The sequence below is a fragment of the Pantherophis guttatus genome, chromosome 1, assembly GCF_059756535.1.
Source record: "Pantherophis guttatus breed Tessera chromosome 1, ASM5975653v1, whole genome shotgun sequence".
Taxonomy (NCBI): domain Eukaryota; kingdom Metazoa; phylum Chordata; class Lepidosauria; order Squamata; family Colubridae; genus Pantherophis; species Pantherophis guttatus.
Window position 1 is genome coordinate 322035304 of NC_142063.1, and position 20140 is coordinate 322055443.

Below are 20140 nucleotides of genomic sequence, written 5' to 3' on the forward strand. Positions count from 1 at the left end.
AGCATAGTTCAGGGTTCCCAAACTTCAGTATTTGAGGTTATTCCAAGACACGTTTGGAAAGAAAAGAGTTTATAAAAATACATGTTGAAATATGTTTCTACAGAAATAAAATGGAACAACTTAGGATGAACATCTGTGAAAGTACTGTAGGTTAAAAATAGACTGATTTGTCAATCCGCATTAAGATAACTGGCAACTCTATGTTGCTGCAGCACATGTTTCCTCCATTTCTACCCACCCACACCCACCCACACACATACAAACATTGATATACTGTATTCATTACGTGTCATACCTGGCATTTTGCTTTTGAGTTTGGAAACCTTGAAGTGATCTACTTTTAAGACTCTCTACAATCCAAATAATACACAGTGGCAGTGTGTGTCGTATTCCAATTCAACCTTTTCCCAATCCCATTAAAAATGAAAAGCACTAAAGTGCTCTCATGGAAAAAGGAGAAACCTGCACCCTCCTGTGTTTGGTTATTCCAGTTTACAGAATAATTTTCAGAAAAAAACAAAAACCTCCAGCGCTGCCCTTCCCTCCTTGCATCTTTGCCAATAATATTAAAAGAGATAATCGGTGAACTCACCCTTTTTTGTATATGTCCTTTTGGGGTTTTAACCTGTCCCCACCTCTCTCCTACTGTTTTCATGTGGTTGGGTCAAACCATGATTTATGTGTTCTCTTCCTTTTGCAGCTTGTTGTGTCCCAAAGCCTCTCCTCCTGTAAGGAAAAAGACATACACTAAGCTTCAAGAATGTTTCAGGATCTGGATTTTTCAGACAACTGCTTTTATATTGGCAGCTGGATTTACACAATATTCTAGCCCAGGCTTGATGGGGTTGGGTACTGCTGGTTCAGTTTGTGGCTTAAGCATTCTGGGTAAATGCAGGACATTGGGAAATATTTTATGAACTCAGATTAAAATCTTTTATACTTTGTGTTTCCCCAAGACCTGGAAAAAACTAGATTTTAATTTTAAATCAGCTGTGATTTAAAATTGGCTGATTTGAGGCCAGACTCTATTGTAAATGAATAATGGAAGGGGAGCATCAGGAAGGGAAAGTTTGAATAACAATCAAAATTCATCCCCATACCCTCAAAATTGATTTCACCTTGGCTGGGCTACTGGAAAGTTTGCCCATCTGTGACAGCTTTCTCTAACTTAAACCTTCTGGATGATTTAGATTTTAGTTCCCATAATTTTAGGACGGCCTCTTATTTTGGATGTACTTTTATACCAACCTATCCACAGGTATGTGTGCATTGCAATGGAAGCCTTGGATCAGCTATTAATGGCCTGTCACTGCCAAAGCATCAATCTCTTTGTGGAGAGTTTCTTGAAGATGGTGGCCAAGCTGCTGGAATCGGAGAAGCCTGACCTGCAAATACTTGGCACCAATTCGGTAAGCATTTCCCTTGGACATGGTCTGGAAGAGACTAACAATGATATTCCTAGGATATTAAGATAGCCTCTCTCCCCCCCCCCCCGTCCCCCCACACATCTAGGAATAGGAATTTAATAAAGTATCTAAGCTGCTGAGCATTGAATTTGGAAGTTTCCAGTTCAATTCTCACCTCACAAGCTGTTTCAAATAGTAATTTACTTAACGCTGAATAGAATAAGACATCCAAACAGGAGATCGATTTATTGTTTCCAATGGAGGACAGAACTCAGAACTCTTCAATCAGGCTGCAGGCAGCTGTCTATAATTAAGTGTTATTCCTTTGCTTGGCAAGGAGCCTTATTGAGTATTTTTGTTCTGCGCTCTTAGGGTTTGGAGGCAATACATCTTCTGATCACTCCAGCTGTTCTGATGGGCCTATATATGATCAGTGTCAAGTGATTCTTAGCTTACTGTCTCCTGAGGCTCACATTGCATTTGTTCAGCTTGAGCAACTGAGTCAAGTTGTGGCCCATGACAGCTGATCTTAGGAAATGATTCTTAGCATCAGTCTAAATGACCAGCTTGACCTGGGATGGGAATGAGCTGCTATTAGCTATCATCAGCATATAGCTGATATCTCAACTCAGAATAATGGATGCCTTCTGACAGTGGTTTCATATAAGTGTTAAACAGCAGTGAGGAAAGATCAAACCCTATGGGCAGTGGTGGGATTCAAAAAATTTTACTACCGGTTCTGTAAGCATGGCTTGGTAGGCCTGGCATGGCATGGCTTGGTGGGCGTGGCTTGTGCGCCTTGCGCACAGTCACTCACGCCCTTGTTACCTCCCGGCTGGACTACTGTAATGCTCTCTATATGGGGCTCCCCTTGAAGAGCACTCGGAGGCTCCAACTGGTCCAGAATGCGGCCGCGCGGGTAATTATGGGTGCAACTCGTTGCGCCTATGTAACACCTCTCCTGTGCGAGCTGCACTGGCTCCCAGTGGCCTTCCAGGTGCGATTCAAGGTGTTGGTTACCACCTTTAAAGCGCTTCATGGCTCAGGACCTGGGTACCTACGAGACCTCCTTCTGCCACTGATAGCCTCCCACCGACCAGTTCACTCCCACAGAGAGGGACTCCTCAGGGTGCCGTCAGCCAAATTATGTCAGCTGGCGACACCCAGGGGGAGAGCCTTCTCTGTGGGAGCCCCTGCCCTTTGGAATGAACTGCCCCCGGACATATGCAAGATCTCTGACCTCCGAGTTTTCCGCTGTGCTCTTAAGACCCTGCTCTTCCGACAGGCAGGGCTAGCTTCATAATTGAGTTTTAAATTCGGAATTCTTAAATTTTTGGGTTGTTTAGCTAATTTTGGCCTTAAATGTAATACTTTTAATAATTTTTTAAATTTAAATTGTGATATTTGTATTGTGTTTTTATCTGGCTGTACACCGCCCCGAGTCCTTCGGGAGAGGGGCAGTATAGAAATAAAATTATCCTTATCCTTATTCTTATCCTTGGGAAGAATACTATAAAATGTCCATTCCATCCCCACTCCAGGGGAAGGTTACTGCAAAATCCCCATTTCCTCCCGTTCAGCTGAGACTCAGGAGGCAGAGAATAGATGGGGGTGGGGCCAGTCAGAGGTGGTATTTACCGGTTCTCGGAACTACTCAAAATTTCCGCTACCGGTTCTCCAGAATTGGTCAGAACCTGCTGAATACCCCCTCTGCCTATGGGACTCCACAAGCGAGAGACCAACAAGTACAACTACCTCCTTCAAAGCAGATGGAAATACAGCCCCTTTCAGCAAGGTGTGGACTGTTAATCCATCCAATTCTTCCCAACAACTCAAAGGGGCTAGGAGATGCATGAATCAAATTCACAAGTGACATAGTTCATACCATAAAGTACAGGCTAAAATAATACTAGATAACATTATAAGGTATTGTCATATCCCATTGTGCCTTTAAAGAGTCAGGTTTATGGAAAATTTGAGTGACTGACAGCAAAGTGTTGTGCTAAGAAATCATAATAACCAAGGAGCAGATCCTCCAATAATTTCTAATAGGACAACCTTAAATAAGACTGCTAGACAACAACCCAGTAACCAAAAAAGTAGAGAAATACAAGGGCTTTACTATTTATATTTCCATGATATAGACTTAGACATGAACTTATACACATGTTCCGCCACATTACCTTTCATATTTCTCTACTGGCTCTTCAGCCGTCTCTTTGCTTCTTCACCTCCTGGAGCACTTGTGTAATCCTGAAGAACTCTTAGGGGAGTGTCCAACAGCAAGAGGCCACATGGTCCAACAGCAGAGTGTCCAACAGCAAGAGGCCACATCTTGTTGACAGTTCTAATCACACACACACACACACACACACACACACACACACACACACACACACAATTGAAGGGATCAAATAGGTGCTCAATGGTTGTCTATATTCCCTTTCCACATCATTGGCAAGTCCAAAGTTCAATCCATAATCATCACACCAAGCAAATACTCCATACCTGTGCTCCCCAACTCCTAAATATATACTTTTTTTTCAAACCAAACCAAACTTTATGCTTCATAATTCTTTTACTTCCCCTCCATTCTATCTTCTGTTCCTCTCCCCCAATAATTTAATTCTTACTCAGGTTCTCCAGGTTTAAAGCAACCTCCCTGCACAAAGCTTGTCCACAGAGACCTCTCACTCAAGGAACAGTTACAATGAACCACAGCCATCCACGGAGCTGCTTCTAAATGCACAGCTCTTATTGGGTTTTTCAATGACCAGTTGGAATTGCTTACTTTCTCCTACCTCTCCCAAAGGACCCACAATGACCAGGGACCAGTTTCCTTAAGCAACCCACCTCCATCAACACAGGAAATTTGACCAGATACCCTTATCTCTACTGCCACCAAGTCTCCTTCATTCTATATAGCTGCAATAATGATGATCCCCATCTCAAATGGCCTTCAAGAGTATTACCATGCTGCACAATTGTATTCTTTAGACATCTTGCACCCGAGTTTCCATGTAGGTATCTCAGGACACACTGTTTCAGTAACCAGGACTTTAATTACTGTCCTATGCAACTATGCAATTATTTACTGTAATTTAATTACTGTCCTATGCAACTATGCAATTTATGGTGAGCCATGCTGTTTTCAGAAATCACACACTTTTCTAGCATTCTTACTGTATAAAAATCTGTATCATTGTCTAAAAGATTCTACTGATTTCTGAAAATACCTTAATTGTCAAGGGCAAAATTATTCAAACTTTGTCTCACCCATTTTTTGGAATGCAGTATTATACATACCATTGATAAGCCATGTTTAGGCCTTCATCTAAGGAAAGCTGCATATTTCCCACTCGGATGTTCATGGTTAATGAGCCTTCTCTGGCAAGATCAAATGGTCTTAGTCCCAATGGGGCAGGGCAGAAATTAGTGCAACATCCCTCCCCTCTCCTTTCATGGCCAAAAGGGTTTCAGAAAGAAGAAACCATATCCAGAAAGAATGTTAGGCGGAGCATAATGATATGGAAGTCTTGCCTTTCCCATCAACTGACTAGAAAGGCAGTGAAAGTAGAAATGAAAAGAGAACCAATAAAAATTGATTTGGTGTGTGGCAGCAGACAACTGTCTCTGCTTCTGTTAATTGCAAAATAAAGCCTCTCTCATCTGGTTGGCCAGATGCAAGTCCCCTAATCCGAGTTTACTGTTTGGGAGGGAACAATTGTTTGTATCAGAAATGAACTGGAGTGATTTAGAGGTAAGAGCGTCTTTGAAGGGAGAGCAGTTGGATTTGGAGAAAGAGTTGATAATGTGCATCACACCTGTGCTTTTGCTTGAACTGTAAAGATTCATTAGCAATGAACAGCCTCTGACCTTTCCAGTAGAGGAGGAGAGGAGATGACAAGAGAAGTATAGAAATTCATTGTAACATAAAATAATTTCAGTTCATTTAACTTAATAAGGGTAAATGGGAGAAGAAAAGTAAAAGGACAAGGTGGGTGCTGTAGAGGCAGGAAGATCTGAACAGCATTTGAGCTAGACCTTAATTAGATGTCCGCAAACATTGGAGTCCATGACACATGAATCACTTGCTAGCCATCTAAACAATGACAGATGTTCCACTCAATGAATAGAGAAATCATGCAACCTGAACACTCTCCTTTATCCCTATGATTTATTTATAAGGGTATCCAGGAGACCCGGGATAACTCATAATGATGTACAATGTCTGTAATATTTGCTAGCACGGTACTATTAAATTAGAAGGGGAAGGGTCACAATGATGAGAAATATACAACAAAAACAGGTTTAAGAACATGTGTATCTATGTGTTGTGTCTGTACACATACACAATATGCTGTTTGTTACTGAAGAACTGCATTCATAAAGAAGACTATTTACTGTGAAAAAGCCAAATATTCATTACGTGCTACTGTATGTGCAACATCATCTGTGATTAATCAGTTTAGGTACCACTCAGCTCCAGACTGATTCTGGGCAATGTACAATAAAACCAAACAAAATAGAAAATACAATAATTATAAAAGAATATTTTTTAAAAAACCAACCAGTTAACCACATCCACATCTTCAAACAAACTCACTGATACAAGTGTTCAGCCACCCTAATCCAAGACCTCCTGTTGGAAAAGAAGAAAATAAATATAGGTCATGGAAAATCTTCATACAGAACATTAGGAATTAACCATGCTACCGCTGTCATTTGCAAAAAGGCTTTGAAGTACTATAAGTCAAGGGGAAGACTTAAGAGACTACACTACAGTCATTGTAAGCCCCAGATGTTTGTGTAGAGATTGAGTCATTCAAACCCAGCTATGTGCCAGTTAGACCATATGCAGATAAGCAAAGATCATATGGTCCTTGAAAGATTCTCATACGTAGATATTAATGTTTTAACCAATAACAGATCCTGTAAACCATCATAAAAAGGAATCCCAATTAATATGCAGATTATTTTTAAATTTTTATTATTAACTTCTGGCACTTTTACTCAAAAGGAGTACAGTTGTCTGATTCCCCTGAAAATGAATTCTCCCTTCAAGCTCAAACAGGAAGGGTTTTTCTTTTTAAGATGGCAGCTGTTGCAATGTTTTTCTGCCTAATTTTTAAGAAATCCTGCTTTCCTCTCCCTTCAAAGCATTTCCTTTAGAATGATGCCTGCTTTGAAAAATAGTCACTTGAGCTAAATAGAGACAGTGTTTATCATAACACGCAGAGCTGAACAAATCTGCTTTATGAATTGTCATGCCTTCCTCGTTCCATATGTACACCCACATTCTTTTTGTATATTTTTCTTCATACATTTAAATTCATTTCTCATTCCAAAAGTTCCTGAGGCAAGGGAGCTTTGCCATCTGCCAAGACGGATATCATGAATAGGCATGGAAAATATGACTGTTTTTTGATTATGTAAAATGCTAGCATCAGGTTAACCCCCAAATGGGAAGAATGGTGGATATTTTTTCTTTAAAAAAACCTACTGTATTTTGTCTTCAGCCTAAGAGAGTCCCATTGTAATCTATAAGACTGGCCCGTTTCTGTGGGTGAAGTTTTGCAGAAACAGCACCTGCAAATCGTGAGCTAGGACAAGTGGAGATTATAAATGCTGTTTTTGGAAATTATGACTTAAATTCATCCTTTATAGCTACTAGAGGAAAAATAATAAAAATTCAGTTTCGAATGGAGTCAAATGATTATCATAAAGCAGGGAACATGCTTTTACCAGGCCTGGCAATTCACCTAAACATTTGTCAAGGATCCTCGGGGATCCATTAAACATTTGTCAAGGATCCTCTGGGATCCATTAAACATTTGTCAAGGATCCTCGGGGATTGGAGAAAAATTCTAAAATACTAAACTAAGCCGAGGTATGCAAATGGAAATAATTCACATTCAACCAAGAGAGTTACAAACATACTGAGTAGTTAACAAAACATCAAAAACAAAAGTATTGTAAAAAAAAAAAAAAAAGATCAAATAGTTTTTATTCGTAAGGAGAAAGAGAAAACCTTTATAGTATAGGAGTATATGGGTACAGATAATCCTCAATTTAAGACCACAATTGGTACCAGAATTTCTGTTGCTAAGAAAGGTAGTTGCTAAGTGAGTTGCGTCCTTTTTTACAACCTTTTTTTGATACAGTTATTCAGTGAATTACTGCAGTTGTTAAACCAATCATGCAGTCGTTAAGCAAATCCAGCTTCCCCACCAGTTTGCTTGTCAAAAGTCAACTGGGAAGATCATCAATGGTGATCACATGATCCCTGGGATGCTGCAATTACTTGCCAGTTGGGCACCCAAAGTTTGATGAGAACAGGCCAGGAATGCTTTGCGAGTTGACAGGGTGACCCACCCAAAACTGTGACAGTTGTAAATGCAAGGACTGGTTTTAAGTCACTTTTTTCAGTGCCATTACAACTTCAATAGGTCATTAATCAAATGATTGTAAATCAAGGACTTGTAGAGATTAAAAGGAAAGAGACAAAGTTTTAAATACCTATCTTCACTGTTCCTGTTTAAAACACATTTGTACAGATGGAGGTACCTTATTTTGCTCATATTCATATCAACAATCTTTAATTAAAAGATTCCTCAAGTCTTTTGCTACTTTATTATTTTTCAGCCAATAAATGCAATTCATTTTAAAATATTATTCCAAAGAAAGATATAACATTAGTTACTGTACTTAAACTAGCAGCTAACTACAAATTGAATTTCTCCCATTGCTTTGTTTTTATATGTCCTGGGAAGATTGGATGATAAAACTGCAATAATATAATTATTCAAGACTATTGTATACTGTCTTTAATTTCTTTCTCTGTCTTGGTTGTTCTGAGAACTCCTCCCTGCAGCTGGAGAGGTACCAGGATTTCAAAAATTAGATAGCATTGTACATACATTTTTTGCATAGGCAATATTTAAAATTAATTCAGTAGAAAATTTTCCTGCTGTTTATGAGAAGAAGCCATAAACTATTTTGATAGAAAATGAAGACATTCCAGAAAAATATGCATGCATACATTTTGATCTCTTCATAGGAGAGGCTGCATGATTCATAGCTGAGAAGAGTGACAGTGAAGAAATTTTGCTTTAGGTTTCAAGAAAACTGAGGCATAAACTCCACTGAACTCAGTGAGACTTAGGGATACATGAGAATTCCAGAAATTGAAATCAATGTTTCTCTTATTTTAAATCTTAAGAAGCCTTTTCCCTTGGTTTAGGGTTAGAGTTTAGTTTAGTTTAGTTTAGTTTAGTTTAGTTTAGTTTAGTTTAGTTTAGTTTAGTTTAGTTTAGTTTAGTTTAGTTTAGTTTAGTTTATAGTTTAGTTCATAGTTTAGTTCATAATTCCTCTACATTTTATTCCTTCAGCAACTCTGTGCTTTAGATTTGATAACTTCAGAGTCACATATGCAAGGATAGAATATTGTTTGTTCCCTGATCAGCAAATTTAGTACAGTATGCTGGTAAAGGAATAGATTGGGATTGGACTGGAGAGATTTTATTTCCTTTCCACCTATCTCACTGTGGGGCTACTCTAGGAGGCTTTTAACAATAAAAACAGAGAAATGAAAAGAAGTGTAAACATAATAGTAAAGTAATGGAACAATAGAATAAACAATGAAAAAGAAAACAATGATACAGCGATATGAGAATAAAAGATGGGCAGTTGGGATCCATGTTCAAATTCAGTCTCAAGGTGGGAAACTTCTTAGGTGGCACCAGGTTTGTCTTTATCAAATAATTTGCAACATCATTTATATTCACCTGGTTTATTTTTGTTTTTTTACTCTTAGGTCAGTTCTCTCATCTATTCTCCCCAAATCCATCACTCACTATGATATTCTCCTATTGGATCCCTTGGCTTTACATTTAAAATGGTGCAAAATTCCAGCTAAAAAAAATGTTTTTTTTCCCCTCCTATCGGACACTTGACACAAACTGTCATATTATTGTCAGCTGTTCCCCACTGAACTCATGGAAAAATAATCCATACCAAAACTAGGGTTCTATATACTGTATCTCTTAACCATAAAAAGGCCAATTGAAACTGAAACGTCCATACTCAAGAATCATTTCATCCTTTTCCTTCAGATAATAAAATCCTTTGCTGGCCCTGCCTCCATTAAGTGAATTTTGGAGAGAAGACCTCCTCCTGTAAGAGACTTTGAGAGCCACTAAAGAGCCTCAGATAGGAGAAATTTAATCCAGAGATCATATAAAGCCTCAGATGAGGTAGAGCTGCATAGATTAAAAGCTGCTTGATCCCATCAGTCTAGGAAGCATTGCTCAGTTTGGAGTAATCTGTTGCCCTTTATCTGCGTTGTGTCCAATATCACATTTTATTCCTAAGTCTGGTGTGTTTTTAAACATAACTTTCAATGTGAACTTGAATTTTGAAGAAGATAAATCCCTAGTACCATATGTCTCTTATATAAGTGCAAGTTGTGGCTTGTTTTGCTGACCACTACCCTGCTTACATATTTGTTGTTGTTGTTGAACTAAAAGCCTCACAAGGACAGACATTATTTGGTGATTTTAATAGATTGGTTCATGAATGCAGTATTTTTAATGTCTCCTTTTCTCTGTTCTGATGCTCCTTTCTCTTCTCCAGTTTGTGAAGTTTGCAAACATAGAAGAAGACACTCCGTCTTATCATAGGAGCTATGACTTTTTTGTCTCCCGCTTCAGTGAAATGTGCCACTCCAGCTATGATGACATGGAGATCCGGACAAAGTAAGTAGAGACTAAAGTGCAGCAAAGAGCAACAAAGATGATTAGGGAGCTGGAGGCTAAAACATACGATGAACAATTCAAAACACACTGACGATGTCTCCTCGAATGGTGACGAAATGTTTCCAACCAAATTGCCAAGCACAGAGCTCAAACTAACAGCCTAACTACCAACCTGAGCTACTAATATTCAAGCACATTTCATACGATGAATGATTGCAAGAACCGGTTATGTCTAGTTTAACAAAGAGAAGGATTGGGGTAACATGATAGTAGTCTTCCAGTATTTAAGGGGCTGTCACAGACGAGAGGGAACCAACCTATTCTCCAAAGCACCTGAAGACAGGACAAGAAACAATGGATGGAAACTAATCAAGGAGAGAATCAACTTAGAAGTAAGGAGAAATTTCCTGACAGAACAATTAACCAATGGAAGTTGTGGGTACTCCATTACTGGAGGTTTTTAAGAAGACATTGGACAGCAATTTGGAATGGGATAGGGTCTCCAGTTTGGATAGCAGGTTAAACTAACTCCAAGGTCCCTTCCAACTCCTATTCTGTATTCTATGGACCTAAATGGGTGCTGGTGGCTTTAGCAGCCTAAGAAATTCTTGATTTTCTACTTTTCTACTCCTTTTGTCTTCCTGACCGCTACTCAGTAATGGTGTTAACCACACAGTTAACCAGATCAAAAACTTAGTGTGTCCTAGGCTCGGTTACTGATGATCTTGATTAGATTTTTGAAGGACATAGCTGTGTGCTGTGCAAATTTCCTTCCTAGGTTTATTTTATGATTCACTGGTACTGTGCAGACTCAGAAAATGGATAAATTCAATAATAAGGTTATATATATTCTGCAGAAGAAGCCATATGGTACCTATACACATAATGCTAAGCTCTTAAAGCAGGTTACAAAATTCTTCTTTTTTTTTTCATAGTGTGCCCAGCTATTTACATAGATAACGTTCATACTATTCCCTTTCAGGGTAAGCAACATTAAGGCAAGCATAGAAAAGGAATAAGAAATAACCAAAGATACTATGAAAGAGAAAAAAGGAAAAGGGGAAAAAAAGCTAAATCTAGGTTATAACAACTCCATTAACTCCATCTTCATATATGATCTGTTCTTGCATGTACTATGTACTGAATATGCGTGTCAGTGATGGGTTGCCCCCGGTTTGGACCGGTTCACAAGAACCGGTAGTAAAACTGGCGGGAGGCCCCGCCCACCGCCCTGGATGTTGTCATTGGTGATCTGCGCATGCACAGAAGCTTCTGTGCATGTGCAGAAGCAAGGTGCAAGAGCGCGCGCACGTGATCCCGTTGCGAACTGATAGTAAAGATAAGTAGAACCCACCCCTGGTACATATGTACTGTATGAAAATATAAACCAGATAAATATTTATTTATATCCCACCTTTATAATTTTTACAAATAAGGCAGTGAACACACAGAATACTCCCCCCTTCTCCTATGTTCCCCACAACAACCCTGTGCGGTGGATTTGACTGAGAGAGACAATTGGTCCAAAGTACCTGGCTGGCTTTCATAGCTAAGGTGGGACTTGAACTCATGATCTCCTGCTTTCTAGTCTGATGCCTTAATCACTAGACCACACTGGCTCTTATACAAAGCTTCTACAATATGACCAAATATTATACAATATAACCAAATTTACATGATATATATTGTATAAAATACATTAAGAAAACTAAGATCATGGCATCTGGCCCTTTCAATTCCTGGCAAATAGCTGGGGAAGAAATGGAGGTAGTGACAGATTTTATTTTCCTGGGCTCCAAGGTCACCGCAGATGGGGACTGCAGCCAAGAAATTAAAAGACGCTTGCTCCTGGGGGGAAAAGGTATGGCAAATCTGCACAGCATTCTAAAAAGCAGAAACATCACCCTGCCAAAAACAGTGCATATAGTCAAGGCTATGGTTTTCCCAGTTGCAATGTCTGGCTGTGAAAGCTGGACCATAAGAAAGGCTGAGCGCCAAAGAATTGAGGCCTTTGAACTAGGGTGCTGGAGAAGACTCCTGTAAGTCCCTTGGACTGCAAGGCAATCAAACTGGTCAGTCCTAGAAGAGATCAACCCTGACTGCTCTTTAGAAGGCCAGGTCCTGAAGATGAAATTCAAATACTTTGGCCACCTAATGAGAAGGAAGGACTCACTGGAGAAGAGCCAAATGCTGGGAAAGATGGAGGGCAAAAGAAGGGACAGCAGAGAATGAGGTGGCTGGATGGAGTCACTGAAGCAGTCAACGTGAGCTTAAATGGACTCCAGAGGATGGTAGAGTACAGGAAGGCCTGGAGGAACGTTGCGCGATGGGTCGGACACAACTTCGCAACTAACAACAAAATTGTATAAAAACAAACTAATATAAAACATAGAATGCAATAGCATAACAACCATATTTCCAGAACAGGCAAATCACCTAACCCCATTTTAGTAAAGTGTAGCATGCTACACTGATCTATGTGTAGCAACTAATAATTGAATATTGCAGAAAATCCCATCTTTCAATCAGTGGAATTGAATAGTATCTTCCTAAATTCACTTTGCATTCATAGTAACTTTCTAGATTCACTTCGTAAGTCAATGCAGATATTCAGTAACTGAACATAATTTCAAACAGTGTTATGCCTTGGAAAAAATCCTTTTTTTAAATGACCAAACTCTCATGATATTTTCAAGATTTTAGATTTTTTAAAAAAGAGAGAACAGTAAGCGCCATCTAGTGGTATAAATAGATGGCAAGTTGCCACTGCAGCCCCTCAAACATAACAATTCTCAAGAGAGGAAAATGTGCTTTTGTCTTTCAAAAATGGCCAGAAAGACATAGACATAGTCTTCCCCGCCACACCATTCTACCCCCATGCAGTTCGTGAGTGCATCTGTGGGATGAGTTCCCCCAGTTTTCACCACCATTGGTGATGTCCATCTTTGACACCACAAATGTTATCTCTAAAATGTTTCCTGTGACTCAGTGCTTGGAACCTAGATAAATTTGGGGACAGCCAACAGTACCTGCATTTTGGGGAGTTTAGACACTGTTCTAAGGGCAAGCAAAAGCAACACAAGAAACATTAATCCTTCCTTGTATATCATACGTTCAGCATATTTCTGGAGAAGCTGCCTTCAATCCTCAAGTTTCCTAGGGCACATGGCAGTCTAGAAATTCTGCATGATGGCAGAGGGTGTGTAGTGAATATGTACGATTTTAAATAGTGGTGACGTTACTCCTAAAACAGCATTTTAGAAAATAAACTATTTAGACTGTGAAGCCTATTCTCCTGCTAATAAAGGCCCTCTTTTTATCACCTCTGTATGTCCCTTTTTTAAATATTCAGTAAACTTTTATTTTACCATATTAGCTTTGAGTCTCCTGTTTTCCTTTCCCCACTGTAATTGTGCTTTCAGTATCTCCCGTTTTAGACCGCCTGTTTACATTTATTATTAGATTTTTGTCTTGCCTCTGTTTTTGTTCAACTCAAGGCAGCAAGGCAGTATTATATCTAATATTTCCACCTCCTATTTTCTCCACAACACATATGAGGAAGGTTGAACTAAGAGAGAATGACTGGCCCAGAATCATCCAGCCAGTCTTTTATACTAACGGGGAGCAGCAGAATTTATCTTCTGATTTCTAGCGCAGCAGCTTAACACTACATCAAAGTGGTTTTCAAGTTAGTCAGAATTAACCAACTTTTTTCTGCTTTTGTCCCTCCTCTAAAAGAGAAATTTGTCAACAAGAGAAGTCAAAAATTTCTTGAACTGTTTCTGGCGGAAGCTTTTTTTCCCCCCAGAGATGTGATGGTGGTTATAGTCCTGCATCGCTAATAATTCATACCATTTTAGAATTTCTGAGGTTTGCCTTTGGAAAGCATCATCTACATCTTCTTTTTGTTGAGCAACAAGCAAATATCAGTTACAGCTTTTATTCATTCCTCCATTTATTTTACCCAATTGCTCTCTCTTGCACCTACTTTAATTTTGGGGCAGAGATAGGTAATTTAACATACATCCTCCTTAGATATTATTAGAGCACACTTTCACTCATTTCTGCAATTCACAAAACTTTGTCTGGGTTCTTTATTTCAAGAGCGTTGTCTTCAACTCCCATGGGTTGTAACTCAAGGAGTTGACATCTGCACATCTTAACATGGCTGAAATTGAGAAACATTGCTCTAGACTCCATCCAAGAGAAACATTTATATCTTCAATTCTCAAGTATAGTTAAGTATGGAACACATTCTTGGCTTAGATTAGAATTACTAGACACCCCCCCCGCACCTCAAGCTCACCTAAAAAACTATTTGCTTGCTTATTCTTTATATTCCTTATACCCTCTTACTCTTCAAGAAGTAATGTTACAATAAACTATAGTAGAGAGTTGTTCAATTGAGCACATAGTCCTTTCAAATACTGTATTTTTCGGAGTATAAGACGTTCCAGACTATAAGACGCACCTACTTTTTTTGGTGAGGAAAACAAGAAAAAGAAATCTGCCTCTGCCTCCCAGCAATTTTGCCTCCTTGCAGCAAATAGCAAACAGCCTGCTTTACTTTCATTTTCGTTTTCAGCGTAGCTTGATTAGCAAAAGAAAAAAAAAATCTGCTCCCAACAATTTACCCCCTTGCAGCAAGCAGCAGAGGCCATGCAAAACAGCTGAGAGTCGGGGGACAATCAACTTGTGCTAATTAGGCTGTGCTGAAGCTGAAACTAGCTGTTTCTTCTTGCTGCTTGCTGCAAGGAGGTAAACTACTGGGCGGCAGTGGCCAAAGGGTGGGGGCCAGTGGGTGGGCAGGGGTACATTCAGTGTATAAGACGCGTCTAAATTTTCACCCCTTTTTAGAGGGGGAAAGGTGCATTTTATAATCTGAAAAATACGGTACATAGCTTCCCTAAGCATGTGTTCTCTTTCTCCTGTTAAACTTCTCTATCAAACTCCTAGTATAGTAATCTATACCGATGTTGTAAGTCCTATCTTGTTAAATCTTTGTCAAGGCAAGTTGAGGAAGAATGAATGGAGTTTTTCCAAGAAAGAAAGATGAGATCCATGGCCTAGAACCAAATCCCTGAGTGAGTTTGACAGATGAATCAGGCCTGATACAAAAAATGTCATAATGGTGTGAAGTGGTTCATGCCGTTTCTAATTCATCATGGCCATTTCAAAAATTTTTATTACCAGTTCTGTGGGTATGGCTTGGTGGGCATGGCATGGCTTGGTGGGCATGGCAAGGGAAGGATACTATTAAGTCCCCATTCCCTCCCCAATCCAGGGGAAGGTTACTGCAAAATCCCCATTTCCTCCCAGTTAGCTGGGACTTGGGAGGCAGAGAATAGATGGGGGTGGAACCAGTCAGAATTTTTACTACCAGTTCTCCGAACTACTCAAAATTTCCACTACCGGTTCTCCAGAACTGGTCAGAACCTGCTGAAACCCACTTCCGATCCAGACCCAGGAGCAAGTATTTGCTGTAGGCCTAAAGCCTATTTGCTTGTGTGCCCAGGACACTGTGAAATGAAATAAATAAATCTTGCTTTTTCAAACTTGGGTGTAAAATGTACACAGATTGTTTCCTGGTGATGGTGCCCAACATTAATTTAGTTTATAGGCAGAAAGAATAGATATAACAGAAGCATTTCCTAAATCGAAGAACTTGAAAATTGGAAGGAGAAACTTTGACTAAGTTGAACTTCCGCTTTCATTTCAACAAAGGTTTTCCAAAATTTAAAATGTTCCCCCATGGTATCCAAACTGTATTTGAAAAATTCCTCATTAGATTTTCCTAATTAGCTTGACTTCATTATCAAATTGTTCTATAAAAAAACTAGTTCCAATGTTACATTGAAATTTAGATACAGTAATTTAAATCCGCTCCATTTATCTTGTCCTCAAGAACAGAGAAGCACCAGCTTTACACCCATCAGATATTCCAAGCATGCTGTAATATCTTCATCACTCTGCTATTTTCTATACTGGTTCCTTCCATTTTAATTAATGAGTCTTGTATTCCTATCCATCTGCCATTTGTAGCAATTTTTCATGTTAGCTGAGATGGGTGGGATTAATCGCTAAAAATAACAACTGAGGAATATGAATCTATTCAATCAGTAGGCCCCCTCAATCTTCCAATTTTCCATTCCTGCAATATCGCAAGAATGATTAAAACAGAATTCTGGATGTGATCGTCATTTTATCTGTGGAAGTCATAGTCACCAAAAGGACAAATTTCATAGAGAATCCCCCTTCCCTTTTGATAAATATGATTCTTCCTATAGTACAGGGGTATCAAATTTCATTGAGGGCCGCATCAGGATTGTGTTTGACCTTGGGGGGCTGGAATGGACATGGCCAGGGTGGGCGTGGCCAGCTCAATGTCATTCGTGTTGGGGGCGCCTGTGGTGGCTCGAGCGCTCTGACAGCAAAAACGGGCTCCTGAGCTCCATTTTCGGCTGCAACAGCCTCCTGCAACCCTCTGCTAGCAAAAACGGAGCTCGGAAGAGCCATGGGTCGGTCCTTTGCTGTTTCCAGGTCGGCCCCGCAGGCCAGATCTAAGCACCTGCGGATCCGGGCCCCAGGCCTTGAGTTTGACACCCCTGCTCTAGTAGAATCTGATGCATATTATTTACTGCTAGCCAGCTCTGCGTCAGCCATAACCCCTTTTAAAAGCAATTCTTGTTTCCTTGCCCTCCTCTTCCCCACCTACCAAGCACTGTGGGTTGCTGCTGTCTTAGATCTATTTTTGCATCTGCCCACTATCATGCTCCCTGCTGTTTCTAGGATGAATTGTGTCCTACAATTAATCTGCTAAGGGTGTGTTTTAATTGTTTTGTCTTGCTCTGACAAATATGGAAGCCTGGAAAAGCTTTTCAGAAGCCGAGGGATAATGAAAAGCCAAGGCTAAGGGTGAAGGTGGTAGTTTACAATATAATAAGCTAGGGGGTCTTTTGATGTAGTCACCTAATTAGTGACTAACACTCTTCAGCTAGTTGACTCTTATTAATGCTGTTGTTTTTATTCTTTTCTACATGTTTTGGAATTAAGGGTTGGGGGCAAATGTCCTCCTCCCTCATATTAGGGTTAAAATTCTGTGCCACCTGGTTTGGCAGGAGGTTCAGAACAGATTAATGTGAAAGGGTTATTTCAGTTGAGTTTTAAATTTACTGATGAAATTCACTACCATGCCATACATTTGAATAGATGCTTAGATTTTTTTCCTTATTTTGAGGGAGAGAGGAGAATGTTTGTTTGTTCGTTTTAGGTTTGTTTGTTTGTTTGTTTGTTTGTTGTTTTATTAAATTTATATACCGCCCTACTCCCGAAGGACTCAGGGCGGTGAACAGGCACAGAATAAAATACAATAAATACAAAAGTTAGAAACATAATTAAAACCAAATTAAATAATTTAGCCCAAGACAATTAAAAATCCCAATAATTTAAAACAACTTTATGTTATCATAAAGTACCATGTTCCAGAGCAGATTATCCAGTTCAGGAATACTAAAATAGCCAGGTGCAAGGAAATTGACTGCAAAATACAGAGTTGTCTCTCTTGTCTTCACATCACACATCCCCTTTTTTCTTACTTCTTTCATGGGTAGACTGCCAATGGATGAACTCAAAGTAACACATTCCATTATTTACATGCTCAAATTGTACATGCATAATGCTCAACTTGGATCTGTTATTCTTACATTGCATTAGTAATGTAATATTAATGTTCATTTTTGATATATATGTTAGTAATTATTTCTCTAGCTACCAGTCACCCAAAAGTCCTAGAACAGCATAGATTGTTTTCTCTCCTATTCCCCTTACAATGATTTCATCAAATTCACTAAGCTAAGAGAGGACTCTGGACCAAGATTAAAATGGCCAGCTAAATTATGTATAGCCTATAGAAAAATAACGATTTGAACTGGAGTGTTCTGGATCTTTGACATTCTCTAACTGGCCTGCTGCTACCATGATCATCTTTGTGCATTGAATTTGCTTATTTCATTGTTTGTACTGTTTAAAAATAACGAACAGTTGTTTTGCTGTGGCTCTTGATGTCAAAAATGCTTTTTAAAAACTTTGTTAGAAGCCATTGTTACCACAGGGTCTCCCTTCTAATTGCTGGAGAATCACTCCTATCTCCCAAGCACCGAAGTTTTCAAACTTCCTTGGTTCAAAGTGCCCTTAGCTGTTCTCAAACTGTGCGCTGTGACATCCTGGGGTGCTGCAGCTAATTCACTAACAGTTCTGTTTATTAAGTAGTAAAATATCCCACAGTGCCTCTATGCATTCAGTGTGGCACCCTAGGAACCATTGCCCGAGAATATACAAGTTCCGTATCCTTCAGGAGTCAAGCATTACAAAGAGATACAAATAGAAGGAAAACCCCATTTCCTGTTACCTTCTTAAAATTAGTCTTTTACTCCTAAAGGATCCGGATGTCTGGCATCAAAGGACTACAGGGTGTGGTTCGGAAAACAGTTAATGATGAGTTGCAGGCAAACATCTGGGACCCTCAACATATGGACAAGATTGTGCCTTCGTTGCTCTTCAACCTTCAGCATGCAGAGGAAGCAGAAAGGTATCTGGAATTGTTGGTATTGTTCTTGCAAAATTAGACTTCGCTACTCGTGAAAATCTAGAATTGGAAATACATCAGACTTGCCTAGCAAATTTGATACCATGAACCCTATAATGAGTAGCTTGGTCTCCACAGAAAGTACTGTAATTATTTGTCTCCTTTAGGGTACATGCACGACAACATCTGCTCATCAAAGATGTAGGTTACCTCCACACTGATTTAATCTTGGATTCGTTTGTTTCGTGCCTGAACTGTAACATTCCTACTACAGTCTCTTGCACTTTGTCTTTTTTCATGTTTGTCTCTATGTTTATATCACTTAAATCACTAGTTAAATTAAATTAAATCACTAATTTAAGTGATTTTGTGATGCATTTAATAAGTAGCAATTATATACCACTTCACAGTGCTTTACAGCCCTCTCTAAGATGTTTACAGAGCCAGCATATTGCCCCCAACAATCTGGCTCCTCATTTTATTGATCCCAGAAGGATGGAAGGCTGAGTCAACCTTGAACTGGTCAGAATCAAACTGTAGAATTGCATGCAGCCGGCAGGCAGCAGAAGTAGCCTGCAGTACTGCATTCTAACCATTGCGCCACCATGGCTCTTAGTAGGTTTATATTGTGACTTTCCTCTAGACTTTCCTCTATCCACAAGATAGCACACAGTTTTATCCTAACACCATCTTTCTGAAGAAGTTCTTCTAATCCATCTATTAAAGTGATTTAAATTTGCAGCCTTCTCTGTATTTGGCGGCGCAGCAGACTAAAGCACTGTTAAGTAACACCAGCTGCTTGCAATTACTGCAAGTTCAAATCTCACCAGGCTCAAGGTTGACTCAGCCTTCCATCCTTTCGAGGTAGGTAAAATGAGGACCCGGTTTGTGGGGGCAATAAGCTGACTTTGTATAAAAAAGAACACCGCTTGGGGGGGCCCGAAAGCCCTACTAAGCAGGTATATACAAAAGTATGAAGGCTATTGCTTAACGCATTGTAAGCCACCCTGAGTCTCCGGAAAAGGGCGGCATATAAATCGAACCAATCAATCAATCAATCAATCAATAAATTTCCAAACAGTAAATTGCAGAGTATAACTTCTTGTATGAAGAATTTACCTTTATCTATCCTGACATTCCCACCATTCTGCTTTATCAAAGTCATGAACTTATAGAATTCTAGAAGATTTATGAAACAGAAATAGTTCTATTCATTCTGACATATATCAGAGGTGGACAACCTATGGCTGCAAGCCACAAATAGTTTCCTAGCATTGTGTTGAAAGACTCCCTTCCCAGAAGCCTGGAATGTAACACTGACCTTTGGAGTAGATGGTCAAATTTTAACCGCATGATTTCTCATGATTTTGTCTGCAAAGGAGAGAATGGGACCT

The 20140-nt window shown here is 39.4% G+C and overlaps 1 protein-coding gene across 8 annotated transcripts in view; it reads left to right on the top strand.

Moving 5' to 3' along the window:
• EFR3B (EFR3 homolog B) overlaps positions 1–20140 on the top strand; it is a 140301-nt gene that overhangs the window by 77358 nt on the left and 42803 nt on the right. For all 8 annotated transcript variants that reach the window (XM_060693109.2, XM_060693110.2, XM_087883348.1 and 5 more), the window contains exons 4-6: positions 1259–1409; positions 10041–10162; positions 18600–18749. In XM_060693109.2, coding sequence (XP_060549092.2) covers positions 1259–1409; positions 10041–10162; positions 18600–18749 — 423 coding nt within the window. The remainder of the gene's footprint in view (positions 1–1258; positions 1410–10040; positions 10163–18599; positions 18750–20140) is intronic.